General features: G+C 46.5%; 1 protein-coding gene across 1 annotated transcript in view; it reads right to left on the bottom strand.

Moving 5' to 3' along the window:
* LOC144257474 (ceramide synthase 4-like) overlaps positions 1-18,094 on the bottom strand; it is a 73,216-nt gene that overhangs the window by 38,719 nt on the left and 16,403 nt on the right. Inside the window, exons 2-3 of the mRNA XM_077805447.1 lie at positions 11,784-11,901; positions 3,779-3,897 (exon numbers count right to left, since the gene is read on the bottom strand). Of these exons, the coding sequence (XP_077661573.1) occupies positions 3,779-3,897; positions 11,784-11,901 (237 nt within the window). The remainder of the gene's footprint in view (positions 1-3,778; positions 3,898-11,783; positions 11,902-18,094) is intronic.

Below are 18,094 nucleotides of genomic sequence, written 5' to 3'. Positions count from 1 at the left end.
CTGTGCTCTAGCTCTGTGCAGCTGCTTACTCCTGCTCAGAGCAGATGGAGCCCAAGCTGGATGGGAGTGCAAGGAATGGGGGATCATACCCTGGCCAGGACAACTGAGGTGGCACAGGACATGTTGTAATGTGTTGCTGGTACAGACCAGTAGTGAATAACCATTGCTGTGGAGCACACCTTCCGAGGGGTGTTTCTGAGGCACAGAAATGGTGAAGTTATGTATGTTTCTGGGAAGATAGATGATGCCATAGTTGCCATTATGGAGGATAATGCTATGACAGGAACTGTTTGTGGGAGAACAGTGGCAGATGGAAATGGAATCACCAGAAACATACCTAACTTCAAATTTCTGTGTGGCTTAGTATTGTGGCATGACATACTGTTTGAAATAAATATTGTAAGCAAGAGACTCCAAGGTGTTGACCTTGATATATCTGGAGCAATGGAACAACTGGACAAAGCAAAGTCATACCTACAGTCTTACCGGTCAGATGAGGGATTTCAAAACGTTCTGAAGAGTACACAGAAGTTCGCAGAGGAGCTTCACACTGAAGCTATTTTCCCACCCATTCAAGAATACAAGAGTCACCGAAGCAGGACCAATCCCCAATTAAATCATCCCAGCCAGGGCTTTGTCAAGCCTGACCTTAAAAACTTCTAAGGAAGGAGATTCCACCACCTCCCTATGTAACGCATTCCAGTGTTTCACCACCCTCCTAGTGAAAAAGTTTTTCCTAATATCCAACCTAAATCTCCCCCACTGCAACTTGAGACCATTACTCCTCGTTCTGCCATCTGCTACCACTGAGAACAGTCTAGATCCATCCTCTTTGGAACCCCCTTTCAGGTAGTTGAAAGCAGCTATCAAATCCCCCCTCATTCTTCTCTTCCGTAGACTAAACATCCCCAGTTCCCTCAGCCTCTCCTCATAAGTCATGTGTTCCAGTCCCCTAATCATTTTTGTTGCCCTCCGCTGGACTCTTTCCAATTTTTCCACATCCTTCTTGTAGTGTGGAACCCAAAACTGGACACAGTACTCCAGATGAGGCCTCACCAGTGTCGAATAGAGGGGAACGATCACGACCCTCGATCTACTGGCAATGCCCCTACTTATACATCCCAAAATGCCATTGGCCTTCTTGGCAACAAGGGCACACTGTTGACTCATATCCAGCTTCTCATCCACTGTAACCCATAGGTCCTTTTCTGCAGAACTGCTGCCGAGCCATTCGGTCCCTAGTCCGTAGTGGTGCATTGGATTCTTCCGTCCTAAGTGCAGGACTCTGCACTTGTCCTTGTTGAACCTCATCAGATTTCTTTTGGCCCAATCCTCCAATTTGTCTAGGTCCCTCTGTATCCTATCCCTACTCTCCAACATATCTACCTCTCCTCCCAGTTTAGTGTCATCTGAAAACTTGCTGAGGGTGCAATCCACACCATCCTCCAGATCATTTATGAAGATATTGAACAAAACAGGCCCCAGGACTGGCCCTTGGGGCACTCCACTTGATACCGGCTGCCAACTAGACATGGAGCCATTGATCACTACCTGTTGAGCCCGACAATCTAGCCAGCTTTCTATCCACCTTATTATCCATTCATCCAGCGCATACTTCTTTAACTTGTTGGCAAGAATACTGTGGGAGACAGTGTCAAAAGCTTTGCTAAAGTCAAGGAACAATATGTCCACTGCTTTTCCTTCATCCACAGAACCAGTTATCTTGTCATAGAAGGCAATTCGATTAGTCAGGCATGACTTGCCCTTGGTGAATCCATGCTGATTGTTCCTGATCACTTTCCTCTCCTCTAAGTGCTTCAGAATTGATTCCTTGAGGACCTGCTCCATGATTTTTCCAGGGACTGAGGTGAGGCTGACTGGCCTGTAGTTCCCAGGATCCTCCTTCTTCCCTTTTTTAAAGATGGGCACTACATTAGCCTTTTTCCAGTCGTCCGGGACTTCCCCCAGTCGCCATGAGTTTTCAAAGATAATGGCCAATGGCTCTGCAATCACATCCGCCAACTCCTTTAGCACTCTCGGATGCAACGCATCCGGCCCCATGGACTTGTGCTCGTCCAGCTTTTCTAAATAGTCCCGAACCACTTCTTTCTCCACAGAGGGCTGGCCACCTCCTCCCCATGCTGCGCTGCCCAGTGCAGTAGTCTGGGAGCTGACCTTGTTCGTGAAGACAGAGGCAAAAAAAGCATTGAGTACATTAGCTTTTTCCACATCCTCTGTCACTAGGTTGCCTCCCTCACTCAGTAAGGGGTCCACACTATCCTTGACTTTCTTCTTGTTGCTAACATACCTGAAGAAACCCTTCTTGTTACTCTTAACATCTCTTGCTAGCTGCAACTCCAGGTGTGATTTGGCCTTCCTGATTTCACTCTTGCATGCCCGAGCAATATTTTCATACTCATCCCTGGTCATTTGTCCAATCTTCCACGTCTTGTAAGCTTCTTTTTTGTATTTAAGATCAGCAAGGATTTCATTGTTAAGCCAAGCTGGTCGCCTGCCATACTTACTATTCTTTCTACACATGGGGATGGTTTGTCCCTGTAACCTCAATAAGGATTCTTTAAAATACAGCCAGCTCTCCTGGACTCCTTTCCCACTCACGTTATTCTCCTAGGGGATCTTGCCCATTAGTTCCCTGAGGGAGTCAAACTCTGCTTTTCTGAAGTCCAGGGTCCGTATTTTGCTGCTTTCCTTTCTTCCTTGTGTTAGATTGTGCAATACAGTCAGTTGAAGAACGTTTCATGCAGCTAACGGAACACAGCAGTATATTTGGGATGTTGTATGATATTCCAAAACTCCTCACTATACCTGAAGAAGACCTACACCAACAATGCAGGGAACTAGAGACAGTGTTGACGCATGATGACATGCACGATATTGATGCGAGTGATTTAGGTGATGAACTGAAAGCCCTTTCAAGATATATTTCAGCAGGATCAACTCCAAAGCCTGTTCTGGAATATATGTGCACAAATAAGATGACCACCCTCTTTCCAAATGCTTTTGTTGCTCTGTGCATACTTCCAACACTTCTTGTAACAGTTGCCAGTGGAGAACGCAGCTTCTCCAAGCTGAAGTTAATAAAAACACAACTATGCTCCACAATGACACAGGAGAGGCTGGTCAGCCTTGCAACCATCTCCACAGAGCATGAGCTGGCCCAGACTGTGGACCTTCAGCAGGAAGCAGTTCAAATCTTTGCAACCAAGAAGGCACGGAAAGCACCACTTTGATTATTCAAACAGATACAAATGCCAATGTTTACTATGCAGACAAGAAAAGTTACATTCGCTGTTCAGGTGTTTGAAAGTGAAGTGTTACTTAAAATGTTTGAACAAGGCATTTTAAGTTGTTAGTTCTCCTTTATTGGGGTAGGTGCAGGGCAGGACCATGAGAGGAGTAGAGCAGGAAGAAGGCAGAATTGAGACCTTTCAAAGTTTTGGCCCAAGCGTGGGGGCATGGGGGCGTCATTTGAGCTCCCCGCCTCTGGTGCCAAAATGTTGTGGGCCAGCCCTGAGGGCAGGGGTAGGAGGAGACAGGGCCAAGGAGACAGTCCAGGGGCTGAAGGTGGAGGGAAAAGCGAGGCCTCTGATTTAGGGTAGGGAGGCAGCACAGGAGCGGGGAGGCGAAGCAGAGGGGCAGCGGGAACGGCACATTCCAGCTGGGACCATGGCGGTGCTGGGAGGCTGTGCACAGACTGTAGAGCTCAGACCCTGCTGGAAGGTTGAAGTGACCCAAGGCCTCTGCCCATAGCGCTCACCTGGCCTCACAGAATTTTGTAGTCAGGCTGGGTTTGTCCTGGTTCCGCCGGTATCGGAACCACCTCTCCACCTTTCTGGTGGGCAAGTCACACTGCTTGGATAAGCTGATCAGGTGCCCCTGGAAAACAGTCAAGCAAACAGGACTCACACTCCCTGATGGCACAAGTAGCAGAAGTGCCCAGCCTCCCTCACTAATCCCTTCTCCCACCTGGGGCAGGGGCCGGAATGAGTCTTGATCAGTCTACAATCTACAAGCTCAGATCACAGGAATAAAGACACTATCTGTCCCATTCTGCCCAGGGCTCTTTGGGCCTCACCCATGCCTCCTGCTGGCTCCAGGCAGCATTCACACCCGCCTGGTTGGGAGTCTCCTGAGCAGAGGTCCCAATAGCACCTAACTGCGCAGTGGTTTGCAGTTGGAGTGATCACATTCACTTGAACGAGCGGAAGATTTCCTCTGAGAGGCCTCCTGATTTATGGCTGTTTCGTCAGTGGGGTCCAAACTCCAGGAACCCACAATGATGTTACCAATCAATCATAAAAACCTATTTAAGCCACTGTTAAAACTAAATGAAAACCCCTCCCAAATCCCTCAGAACTAATATCCTCCCCCTGCCCCTTCCAGTCACAATCCGTCCCTATCCTTCCACACACAGTCTGCCCCCAGCCCCTCCACACACAACCCTCCCCCTTCCACACACAATCCCCCTGCCCTTTCCACACATAATCCCCACCACCACTTCCATACACAATTCCCCCCACCACTTCCACACACAATCCACCCCCTTCCTGTTCCCACACAATCCCCTTGCCACTTCCACACACAATCTTCCCCCTGCCACTTCCACCACAATCCCCCCTTCCACATACAACCTGCCCTACTGCCCCTTCCATGCACAATCTTCCCCCTGCCCCACACAATCTGCCCCTGTCCTTCCCCCACACAATCTGCCCCTTCATGTTCCCCACACAATTCTCCCTCCCACACACAATCCCCTCTGTCCCTTCCACACACAATCCCCCCCTGCCCTTTCCACACACAATCCTCCTTCCTGCCCCTTCCACATATAACCCTTCCCCTTCCACACACAATCCCCCCCACGCATTCCAGTCTCAATCCCTGCCACCTCTTCTAGTCACAATCCTCCCACTGCCACTTCCACACACAATCTGCTCCTTGCCCCTCCACACACAATCCTCCCCCTTCCCATTCCCCACACAATCCGCCCTGCCACTTCAACACACAATCCCCCTTCCACACACAATCGTCCCTCCTGCCCCTTCCACACACAACCCTTCCCCTTCCACACACAATCCCCCCCCCCACATTCCAGTCTCAATCCCTGCCACCCCTTCTAGTCACAATCCTTGCACTGCCACTTCCACACACAATCCTCCCCTTGCCCCTCCACACACAATCCTCCCCCTTCCCATTCCCCACACAATCCTCCCTCCTGAACCTTGCACACACAATCATAGAATCAATGAAGATTAGGGTTAGAAGAGACCTCAGAAGTTCATCTAGTCCAACCCCTGCTCAAAGCAGGACCAATCCCAACTAAATCATCCCAGCCTGGGCTTTGTCAAGCCGGGCCTTAAAAAATCTCGAAGGAGGAGATTCCACCACCTCCCTAGGTAACCCATTCCAGTGCTTCACCCACCCTCCTAGTGAAATAGTAAAAAGAAAAGGAGTACTTGTGGCACCTTAGAGACTAACCAATTTATCTGAGCATGAGCTTTCGTGAGCTACAGCTCACTTCATCAGATGCTGTAGCTCACGAAAGCTCATGCTCAAATAAATTGGTTAGTCTCTAAGGTGCCACAAGTACTCCTTTTCTTTTTGCGAATACAGACTAACATGGCTGTTATAGTGAAATAGTGTTTCCTAATATCCAACCTAGACCTCCCCCACTACAACTTGAGACCATTGCTCCTTGCTCTGTCATCTGCCACCACTGGGAACAGCTGAGCTCCATCCTCTTTGGAACCACCTGTCAGGGTTCCCTCCCCACTCTGAACTCTGGGGTACAGATGTGAGGACCCGCATGAAAGACTCCCTAAGCTTATATTCTACCAGCTTAGGTTAAAACTTCCCCAAGGTACAATTCCTTTCCTTGTCCCTAGACGGTATTGCTGCCACCACCAAGTGATTTACAAAAAAATTCAGAAAACGGATCACTTGGAGTCCCTATTTCCCCAAAATATTTCCCCAAGCCCCTTCACCCCCTTTCCTGGGGAGGCTTGAGAATAATGGGAGTACTGACCAGACCCTTTGTCTCTAGGACACCGAAAATCAAACAGGTTCTTAAAGGAACTATATTTAAAGAAACAGTAAAAGAATCACACCTGCAAAAATTAGGATGGAAGGTAACTTTACAGGGTAATAAAAAGATTTAAAACACAGAGGATTCCCCTCTAGGCTCAGCTTCAAAGTTACAAAAAACAGGAATAAAACTCCCTCTTAGCATATGGAAAATTCACAAGCTAAAACAAAAGATAATCTAACACATTTCCTTGCTCTTACTTACAATTTTTGTAAACTTAAATAGATCATTTCAGGAATGTTTTCAGGAGATGTTTTACCTGCCTGGTCTCTCTCTCTGTCCAGAGAGGGAACAACAAAGAGAGCACAATCCCCCCGCACCCCCCCAAAATTTGAAAGTATCTTCTTTCCTCATTGGCCCTTCTAGTCAGGTGCCAACTAGGTTATTTGAGCTTCTTAATCCCTTACAGGTAAAGATTCAGTGCAGCTACCCAGGAGAGATTTATGCTACCCTTATCTGTATGTATATGACACCCCCCTTCAGGTAGTTCAAGGCTGATATCAAATCCCCCTTCACTCTTCTCTTCTGGAGACTAAACAAGCCCAGTTCCCTCAGCCTCTCCTCATAAGTCATGTGCCCCAGACCCCTAATCATTTTCATTGCCCTCCGCTGGACTCTCTCCAATTTGTCCACATCCTTTCTGTAGTGGGGGGACCAAAACTGGATGCAGTACTCCAGATGTGGCCTCATCATGCCAAATAGAGGGGAATAATCACTTCTCTCAATCTACTGGCAATGCTCTTACTAATGCAGCCCAATATGCCATTAGACTTCTTGGCAACAAGGGCACACTATTGACTCATATCCAGCTTCTCGTCCACTGTAATCCCCAGGTTATTTTCTGCAGAACTGCCACTTAGCCTGTCGGTCCCCAGCTTGTAGCGGCGTATGGGATTCTTCCATCCTAAGTGCAAGACTCTGTACTTGTCCTTGTTGAACCTCATCAGATTTCTTTTGGCCCAATCCTCCAATTTGTCTAGGTCACTCTGGACCCTAACCCTATCCTCCAGCATATCTACCTCTCCCCCCATCTTAGTGTCATCCATGAACTTGCTGAGGGTGCAATCCAACCCATCATCCCAGATCATTAGTGAAGATGTTGGACAAAACCAGCCCGAGGACCGACCCCTGGGGCATTCCGCTTGATACCAGCTGCCAACTAGACATCAAGCTGTTGATCACTTTCCGCTGAGCCCAATGATCTAGCCAGCTTTCTATCCACCTTATAGTCCATTCATCCAATCCATACTTTTTTAACTTGCTGGCAAGAATGCTGTGGGAGACCGTATTAAAAGCTTTGCTAAAGTCACGATACATCACATCCACTGCTTTCCCCATATCCACAGAGCCAGTTATCTCATCATAGAAGGCAGTCAGGTTGGTCAGGCATGACTTGGCCTTGGTGAATCCATACTGACTGTTCCTGATCGCCTTCCTCTCCTCCAAGTGCTTCAAAATGGATTCCTTTAGCTCCATGATTTTTCCAGGGACTGAGGTGAGGCTGGCCAGTCTGTAGTTCCCCGGATTCTCCTTCTTCCCTTTTTTAAAGTTGGGCACTATATTTGCCTTTTTCCAATTGTCTGGGACCTCCCCTGATCGTCAAGGGTTTTCAGAGATAATGGCCAATGGCTCTCCCATCCCATCAGCCTCAGCACCCTCAGATGTATTAGGTCTGGACCCATGGACTTGAGCATGTCCAGCTTTTCTTAATAGTCCAATCCCCACTGCCCCTTTCACACAAAATCCTCCCCCTGCCTCTTCCACACACAATCCTCCCCCCACCCTTTCCACACACAATCCCCGCCACCCTTTCCAATCACAATCCTCCCACTGCCACTTCCACACACAATCCACCCTTTGCCCCTCCACACACAATCCTCCACCTTCCCGTTCCCCACACAATCCCCCCTGCTACTTCCCCACACAATTCCCCCTTCCACACACAATCCTCCCACTGCCACTTCCACAAACAATCCTCCCCCTGCTCCTTCCACACACAATCCTGCCCCTGTCCCTAAGTGACCCAGGAACCAAGATTTTGAAGGATAAACCCAACATCTTAAACTGCATCAAGAAAAAGGCTACAGGCCATTGCACATCTTGAGCCATGGGGCAATGTGTAGAGCTGAGTAAATAGTAGATTTTTCAGCTCAAGGGCCACACTAAAAAATCTGGGGAAAACATTGGTTTGAATCAAAACTGATTTTTTTTTTCAGTTTTGCGTGCTGAAACAAAATTAATGAAAACATTTTATTTTGGATCAAACAAAATGTTTTGTTTGATCCAAAAGTAATTTTTTTTGGTTTCAGGTTATTTTTGGGGTGAAAAACACTTTGTGTGTTGTTTTTTTAAATAGCTAGATATCTAAATTAGATGCCATTTTTACCCAAAAAGTCAAAAAGAACATTTCAAAGTAGTTGAACTAAAACTTTTACAAATTAAAAGTTGGAATATTTTGTTTTGGAATGGTCTAAATGTTTGACATTTTAAAAACAAATTTCCCATGTTTTTTCCATCGAAATTACTCAAGTAGGGTGCAGGGTGGGGACAAAGACTCTCCCCACAGTATCCTGAGTGCAATTCCTGGCAGTATAAATTGGTAGTTTTGTCTAATGATTAATCACCCTCACTGTTAAAAATTAGCAAGTATTTCTAATTTAAATTTATTTGGCTTCAACTTCCAGCCATCAGTTCTTGTTCTGCCTTTCTTGGCTAGGTTAAAGAGCCCTTTAGTACCCTTTAGGTGTTTTCTCCGCATAAAGGTATGTACACGCTGCAATCAAGTCACCTCTCAGTCTTCTTTTTAATAAACTAAACAGATTGAGCTCTTTAATTCTCTCACTGCCAGGCATTTTCTCCAGCCCTTGAATAGTTTTTATGCCTCTTTTCTGCACCCTCTCCAATTTTTCTTCATCCTTTTAAAAATGTGGACACCAGAACTGGACACAGTATTCCAGTATCAGTCTCACCAGTGCCCTATATGGAGGTAAAATCACCTCCCTAATTCTGACCTACTACTCCCGTTTATACAGCCAAAAAATCACATTAGCCCTTTTTGTCACAGCATTGCAGTGGGAGCTTGTGTTAAGTGGCTTGTCGACTGTAACCACTAAATCCTTTTGAGAGTCCCTGCTTTCCAGGATACAGTCCTGGAATTCAAATCCTGTCCTCCAAAGTGCTTGCAACCCCTCCCAGTTTGGTATCAGCCACAAACTTTGTACTCTCCATGCCATTATCCAAATCACTTATGAAGCTATTGAATAGAACTGGACCCAGGACAGATCCCTGCAGGACCCCATTTGATATGCCCTTTCTGCTAGATTGTGAACAATTGATAACTACTCTCTGAGTATACTTTTTCAAACAGTTGTGTACCCATCTTATAGTAGATTCATCTAGGCTATATTTTTCTAGTTTGTTTATGAAAAGGTCATGTGAGACAGTATCAAAAGACTTACTAAAGCTGAGATATATGACATCTACTGCTTCCCCCCATCCACAAGGCTTGCTACCCTGTCATAGAAGGATATTAGGTTGGTTTGACATTATTTGTTCTTGACAAATCCATGTTGACTGTTACTGTATTACCTTATTTCCTTCTAGATGCTTACCAATTTCTGGGTACCGAAGTGAAGCTGACTGGTCTATAATTCCCTAGATTGTCCTTATTCCCCTTTTTTATAGAGAGGTACTATATTTGCCCTTTTCCAGTCCTCTGGGCTCTCTCCTGTCCTCCAGGAGTTCTCAATGGCTCAAAGATCTCTTCAGCCAGTTCCTTAAGTATTCTAGGATGTATTTCATCAGACCCTGTTCACCTGAAGACATCTAACTTGTCTAAGTAATTCTTAACTTTTTCTTTTCTTACTGTAGCCTCAGATCCTACCCCATTTACTCTGTCATAGTCATCTGATCCCTGTTAACTTTTTTGGTGAAAACTGAACAAAAAGGCATTTAACACTTCAGTCATTGCTGTGTTTTCTGTTATTGTCTTTCCCTCCTCATTGAGTAATATCCCTACCTTGTCCTTGGTTCTCCTTTTGCTTTGTAAACTGTTTTCTTCTTACCCTTTATGTTCCTAGCTAGTTTAATCTTGTTTTTTTGCCTTGGCCTTTCTAATTTTGTCCCTACGTTCTTTTGTTGCTTTTTAAAATACTCAATGTTTGCAATTTGACCTAGTTTCCACTTCTAGTATGACTCTTTTTTTGAGTTTTAGGTCATTGAGGATCTCTTGGTCAAGCCAGGGTGGTCTCTTACCATACTTCCTATCTTTCCTATGCATTGGGATAGTTTGCTCTTGTGTCCTTAATAATGTCTCTTTAGAAAACTGCCAGCCCATAACTCAAAGCCCAGGAATCAAAGTGTATCACAAAGATCATGGTGAAGTCACTTTCTAATGCTCTGGATTTCTGTCTGTGACAGAGTGCTGGGCAACAGCAGCTGAGCCACACTCTGGTCACTGTAACTCTAATTAACTCTAATTAATTACACCAGAGAAGACCTCATTAAGAGGAGGAAGCAGACAGAGAGAGGGAGAGAGAGATTGCTCTTCTCCATTTGCCTCAGGAGCTGTGGGCTCCCTAAAATGGTAGGAGTACGGCTGTATATTGTAGAAGGGTGGTGGGAACCACCATTGTAAATAAACTGCACTGGGTGCTTTACCAGCATAAAGGTGTCCGAGCTCCTTTGTGGACATGAGAAGAGGCAGGAGCAAGCGGGCCCTGCCACGCTGTCCATTACTTATCTAGGTAATAAATGGGTACAGCAACAGCAAAATCTAAACTCATTCTTTACAGAGAATTAGTATTAAATGCAGAGTGAGATGAGTCATTACATGCAGGCAGAGCTGGCCAAAATGTTTTGACTGAAACATTTTCCTGCTGAAAATGGGATTTCATCAAAACCAAAACTTTTTGTGGGAGATTTCATTTTATGATAATTTTCTGTGGGAAATTTTCATTTCATTCAGTTTTTGAAAACAAGGGATTTTGAAGTTTCGGATATTTGTTTTTCTTTGTCCCTGATTTTATCATAACTTCTTCTCACTGAATTCAATAAAATGAATGATGTTCCTTTTCTTTTTTTCTCCCTTTTTCCATTCTTTAACTTTTCAAAAGTTCTTCAACTCTGTAAAAGTTACGGAGTGAGAGAGTTAGGTTTTGATTTTCTTTTTGCCACTTTGTAACTTTTCTAAAATTGGAGAAGTTTTGCAGTTAAAGACTAGAAAAAGGAAACAAAATAAAAAAGTCGAAAAACAAAACAACCTATACATCATTATTCTTGTTGCAGAAATAGGGAGAACAAACAAAGGGGTAGAAAGAGGAGGGAAAATTCAAAATTTATAAACATTTTTATTTGAAAAATTTTATGGAAAAAAAGGGGGGTTTCAGCAGTTCTACATGCAGGTGCCACCTGCAATGTACAATATGAATATGACAGGTTTCAGAGTAGCAGCCGTGTTAGTCTGTATTCACAAAAAGAAAAGGAGTACTTGTGGTACCTTAGAGACTAACAAATTTGTTAGTCTCTAAGGTGCCACAAGTACTCCTTTTAGTATGAATATGGGGATTCATAACTAGCAAATGAGAGCTCAGTTCAATTAAATTGTAGCTTGCTAGTGATGAGAAGGTGCCTGGATGAAAGGTCTGAATCTAGGATGATGGTAGAAGGAGAAGGAACTTACCTCCTTTGGCTTCTTGCTGTGAGTAGCATAGAAGGTTTCCAGCACAGGACTGGGTGGAGCATTCAATCTCACCTTGTCCCTCACACCCAGCTTTCTGCCCAGGGGCAGGGCTATGAATCTGCAAGAGACCACAAGCAGGTTTCAGCCAAGTGAGGTGTCAGTCAGTCCTGTAGGTGTCATGGTATTGCGGATGCACATTTAATCCCACTGATCTAGCATAAAGACACTGTGGTTACCTGGTGATGCTACATAATGTCCCAGCACAAATATGCATTTCTGGTATCACCATCCGAGCAGAATTGTGACATGCTCCACTGCCAAAATAATACACTCAATAGCTAATGTGCACTCAATCAAAAATACATATGAAAACAGTATGGCCAACCCCATGCATTGAAAAATGGTGAGTCAGGCCCTCAAAATTCAAGGTTGGCTTCAAAATCATGAGATTTTTAATAATATGGATTTGAAGTTTTTTTATTTCCGTTCTGTATTTTGCATACATTTCCCAGCATTTCTCTAAAACCACATGATCTCTATAACCACTGCTAGAAACTTGCTTTTTTAAAAACATGAAAGTGGCGATTATGATGTGTCAATAACTCCAGGATTTTAAGAAAAAGGACTAAATATCATGAGACTCATGATGCAATCGTGAAGTTTGGAGTGACTGGGTTTACCTGGCCTTTACAGCTCCCTACAGGAGGCCCTGTGTTCCTACTACACTCCGCCCCAGGAAAGGAACAGTGAAGTTGGGTCTGCCTACAGAGGCCTCACAGAAGCAGCCAGTCAGAGCCCAGCAGGCTCAGATAAAAGGAGCTGCAGGACCATAGCAGGACAGTTCCTGGCTGAGACCAGAGGGGCAAGGAAGGGTGCTTCTGTCTGCTCAAATGAGCTTGAGGGATAACCAGAGTTTAAACTGGGAGAGAGAGGAGCGGAGAACTTTAACCTGAGGTAAGGGGTGGTGATATAGGGGCCAGGTGGGAAGAGGCCCAGGGAAGTAGCAGCAATGAATTGAAGTGAGTGGTACATGACTGCTGTTTATAGGGTCCTGGAGTTGAACTCAGCGTAGTAGGTGGGCCTGCGTTCCTCCAATGATCACTGGTGAAGTGGTGTAAACCCCAAGAAGGATGAGGAACAAACCTCACCTAACCCTAGAGAAGGGAACAAGGTTTTTTTGGAAGTTTGAGAGAAGGGCTGAATTTAAAGGCCCTACAGCTGGGGCTAAAAACCCTGGTGAGGGCAAATAGACAGGTTTGCTGGACTTCTGCTACCCTGGAAGAGGTTCATTTTGAGAGTGTGACCTGGCCAGAGGGCTGAGCCACTGAAAACCTACCAAGCAAAGTCGATAACCTACAGAGGGCACCAGGAGTGAGGAAAAGACTGCAGAACTGCACACAACAGCAGGAGGTGCTCGACAGATGAGTAACTCCACCCCCGCATTACAGTTGCTAACACTGAACACAAGTTCACAAACATGGATGTACTGCAAACAAAGCTGCAGATTGGCAAGGCTGTGGCACTCCAGTATGAACGGAGGCAATATCTTAGATAGGGATTAAGAAATAAGAGCATTTGATTAAACAACAACAAAGAGAGTAGTTTAAAAGCTTTGGGTCTTGAACAGACACTGTAGTGCCTCATTCAGCTGGTCTACACCACAAAGTTGAGCCAACATAAGTTGCCTTGTGTCTACCTATTTGTGCACCTGTCTACACTCCAATTTGTCTATGGCCGATGTAAGTGCCCCATTACAGTGACACAGTAATGCCACCTCCCCCAGTGGGGTGGCGCCATGGCTGACCTACTGAGATTGACACAGTGCAAGTGCAAACATTGCACGGCCTGTGACGCCACTAACAGTCCTCCAGCAGCTGTCTCACAGTGCCCCATCCTCTGTGACAGTGACCCCTCTGGTCACAATTGTAAACTACACTGGTTAGGGCTCACAGAGACCAGGAGCCACCCCCAATTTAAAATTGTTTTTGAAATGATTTTTTCCTGACTGCACCCTGGTGAACACACCTAGCAGCTCATTGCTGTTGTATAGATCTGCCCAACTGCCCATGCCAGTTCCATAAACACAAAGAGGTACTAGATGCACCTTTTCTTGGCATACACGTGAAGAATTGGATCTCCTGGGCCTGTGGGAGAAGTGGCAATGCAAGCACAGCTATGGACCAGCCATAGAAATGTGGACATCTATGAGCAGATTGCATGGAGGATGCAGGCAAAGAGGTATGACAGGGATCAGCAGACGTTCTGTGTGAAAGCAAAGGAAAGGGGTCAGGGGTACCGCAAGGCCAGGGAGTGCAGCAACAGAATCATAGAATCATAGAATATCAGGGTTGGAAGGGACCTCAGGAGGTCATCTAGTCTAACCCCCTGCTCAAAGCAGGACCAATCCCCAACTAAATCATCCCAGCCAGAGCTTTGTCAAGCCTGACCTTAAAAACCTAAAAGGAAGGAGATTCCACCACCTCCCTACGTAACGCATTCCAGTGTTTCACCACCCTCCTAGTGAAAAGGTTTTTCCTAATATCCAACCTAAACCTCCCCCACTGCAACTTGAGACCATTACTCCTTGTTCTGCCATCTGCTACCACTGAGAAAAGTCTAGATCCATCCTCTTTGGAACCCCCTTTCAGGTAGTTGAAAGCAGCTATCAAATTCCCCCTCATTCTTCTCTTCCACAGACTAAACAATCCCAGTTCCCTCAGCCTCTCCTCATAAGTCATGTGTTCCAGTCCCCTAATCATTTTTGTTGCCCTCCACTGGATGCTTTCCAATTTTCCCACATCCTTCTTGTAGTGTGAGGCCCAAAACTGGACGCAGTACTCCAGATGAGGCCTCACCAATGTTGAATAGAGGGGAACGATCACGTCCCTCGATCTGCTGGCAATGCCCCTACTTATACGGCCCAAAATGCTGTTAGCCTTCTTGGCAACAAGGGCACACTGTTGGCTCATATCCAGCTTCTCGTCCACTGTAACCCCTAGGTCCTTTTCTGCAGAACTGCTGTCTAGACATTCGGTCCCTAGTTCTGATGCTAGAGTGCAGCCTTGTGCTTCTACAATGAACTGCATACCATAGCTGTCAGAGACCCCCTCCAGCACTCTGCAGATCCCTGTGGATACCTTGGAGGAGCCTGACACAGAGATCCCTGCCATGAACAGCGAGGACGATTTGGGAGAGACACAGTGGGGGACTCCAGCCATGGTGTGAGCCAGGACCTACTTGAGACTTCACCGTAGATGAGACTGATGAAGTGGAAGGGACCTCAGGTAAGTCTGTGCATGCATTTTTCCTTACAGTGTTTAAATGTAAAGATGGTGCGCATCCCATCCCCAAATTAACAAGATACAGATATCGACTCTTCATTGCTTTACTTGTATGAGAAGAGGTAGCGGTACAACAAACAGAGGTAGAGTTGGCATCTGTTTTTCGTTCCCCTGTTGGGTCAGGCAGGGGGTTTGGGGACCACTTTGTTTATGTGCATAGGGACAGCCCTTGTATCCTCCTGAGAGATTGTGATGAAACTTTCATAGAGTACCTGCAATCCGCTCCTAAATGTTTCTAAGGATGGCAGCCTTGTATCTTCCTCTGCAGCAGGACACTTTCCCACACCACTCTGTGATGAGTTTGGCTGCCACCATTGCAGTACACAGCCTAGAGCCATATGGGCCTGGGAACCTATGGGATACCAGCAGCCGTTGTGTTCTGTTGTGACAATTAGTCCTATACATTTACTATAATTGTGAGTCCAACTGTACAAAGTATGTGAAAGTTCACAAGATGTCACAATAACCTATAATAACAAATAGTGATGTTGAAAGGTACAAAACGGAGAAAGACTGAACTAGTCCAACCAAAAAAGCCTACTGATATAATTCAAGGACTGTATTAAGATCATGCTTGGCAAGCAAGAAAAACGTGGAACCAGAAATCAGGGATCCAGAACTGGTGTGCCAGAAACTAGGCCTAACTGGTGGACAAAATAATGTGGGGGTCCTTTGGTGGGTCCTTAAAGAAAGACTTTGGGAGAAAAATTGTTGTCTATTGGAGAGAGCTTCACCGACAGGCCCATCATCATTGCTGCAACCCCCATCATCTCCTGAGACCCTGGACCTTCTTTGTCCTAATCCTCAGAGCTGCTCTGACCTAGCAGGGCCAGAGAGCGGGGCCCAGATGACACCACCACCTGCAGTGGCTCCAGCTGAATCCCAGACACCACCTGGGGTCGGACTCTAACAACAGCAACAAGAACAATGGCTCCAGCCCAGCTCAGCTCACTTCTTCTTTTTCCCAAAGGACAGTTCTCACCGTCTGTGAGACCAGCTAAGAGACTGTCTGACAAGGGTGTTTCCCCCTTCTACAGACTCTCTCCAGCTAAAGGGAGAGGGAACAAGGGATGTTTTTAAAATGAAAGCCTGATGTAATACTTTACATTTCAAATGCTTTAACTTGTTTTCCCTGCTTTTCTTTATCCTTAATAAAAGACTGAAAGGGTTTTATGGTGTATTTGCCATGGCATTAAGCAGGCCGAGGTCTTTGTATGCCACGCCTCGGGCAATGTAAACCCTTGGTAGTGTTTTGAATGTCCAAGGGCTATTTTAAATGATGTGCCAGACAAGGGAAAAATGTCAGGACAAACAAAAGTCACTGGGTTTCGTAGGATATACCGGGGGAGGTGAGCGCAAATCCCCACCTCCAGACTCAATCTTTTGAAGCTATACCCCAAGGAGAGAATCTGAGTCTGACTGATTATCTAGCCAAGGTCTCTCAAAATCAAAGACCTAAGCTGTATGAAGGAAAGGCTACCCTAGGCATGTGTTCTTGCTATGAGGCAAGGCAGTTATGAACTTGTGACCATAGAATGATTATTGGCATTTCCACATCTCCAATGGTAATCTGCCAGTCAGGAAAGACTGTCCCTGCTGCCAGCTTTCTGAACAGTCCTGTGTTCTTAAAGATGCCATGCACCTTCCCTGATCAACCCACACTGATTTTTGGTGAAGCATCCCAGTGATCCACCAATCCTTGCAAAACCATAGAAAAGTAGCCCTTTCTGGTGGTGTACTTTATGGCCAATGCCAAAAAAGGGATATGCACGCTATCTCCCCACTGCAGTTCTGAAACTCCATTGTTGCAAATCCATCTGTGGTCCTGCACTTTGCTGAGAGTCACAGCCCTGAGTAGCAGGAGACGATTAACGACCCTTCGCATTTGCATGACAACAGCCCCCACTGTGGATTTTCCAACTCCAGGATGATTTCCCACTGACTGGTAGCAATTTGGCATTTCGAGTTTCCAGACTGCCATCACCACTCGCTTCTCCACTGTCAGTGCAGCTCTCCCTCTGGTGTCCCTGCGCTGGCGGGCTGGGGCGAGCTCAGGGCACGGCTCCAGGAATGTGGCTTCGCACGTCTGAGAGTTCTGTAGCTGCTGCTCGTCATCCCAAACCTGCATTTCCCGGCGATCTCAGCAGTCAGTGTCAGTCCCCCTTCCCTCCCAGCAGGCTTCCGGCTTGCTCAGCTCCTGTGCCGGGCAGCGGGGCCCAGGCTGGGGGCAGCCCTCTGCCACCTCCCCAGCCAGGCTCTCTTTCAAGTAGCTGCTGCGCTGCAGTGACCCTGAGCAGCAAGCTTCAGCCACGTGAGAAGCAGCTCCCTCCCACTCCTCATCTGGGCCTGCCTGCCAGGGAGAGTGGCCCAACATGCTGGGGGCAGGGGAGGGGGGGAGGTGCAGTGGGAGAAGGACAACCACTCCCTCCCTTCTCCCCCCCACATCTTGTAGGTAACTCTAGTGAGGCGGGGAGAGCGCGGTGGCCCCTGGCTGGGTGCAGGGCGGGGGTTGCTGGGCAGAGGAGGTACGTGGGGCTGTTATGTGTCCTCCCCTTTAGAATGTGCCCCCCAGTATGGGGAGGCACGAGTCATCTATGCATGTATGTATGCCCCTGAGCAACATACAACTTCATTGGCTCTGTGCCTATGTAACGTGTCAGCCACAGTTTGTAGTGTAGAAATGGCTGAGGTAAGAGCACCTGGAATGTCCCAGCAGCCCAGCAGGGAGGGGAAGCACTCCTAGCAAACATCACAAATGTCCCATGCAAAGTGCTACATTTCCTAGTGAAACTCAAGCTATAACTACAAGGAAATCTGTGAAATAAAACTCAAAAACCTGAAGTAAAGTTCTGAGCAAGACGTGACTGTCTCTTTCCTATGTCAGCCCCCAATGAGACAGATGGTCCCGTGCTGCGGGCTGGCCTGTTCGTGAGGGGAGTTGGTGGGCCCATTCAAGCCATGAGGTTAGGT

The sequence above is a fragment of the Eretmochelys imbricata genome, chromosome 25 (genome assembly GCF_965152235.1).
Source record: "Eretmochelys imbricata isolate rEreImb1 chromosome 25, rEreImb1.hap1, whole genome shotgun sequence".
NCBI lineage: Eukaryota > Metazoa > Chordata > Testudines > Cheloniidae > Eretmochelys > Eretmochelys imbricata.
This window is presented reverse-complemented; position numbering and strand designations above follow the sequence as displayed.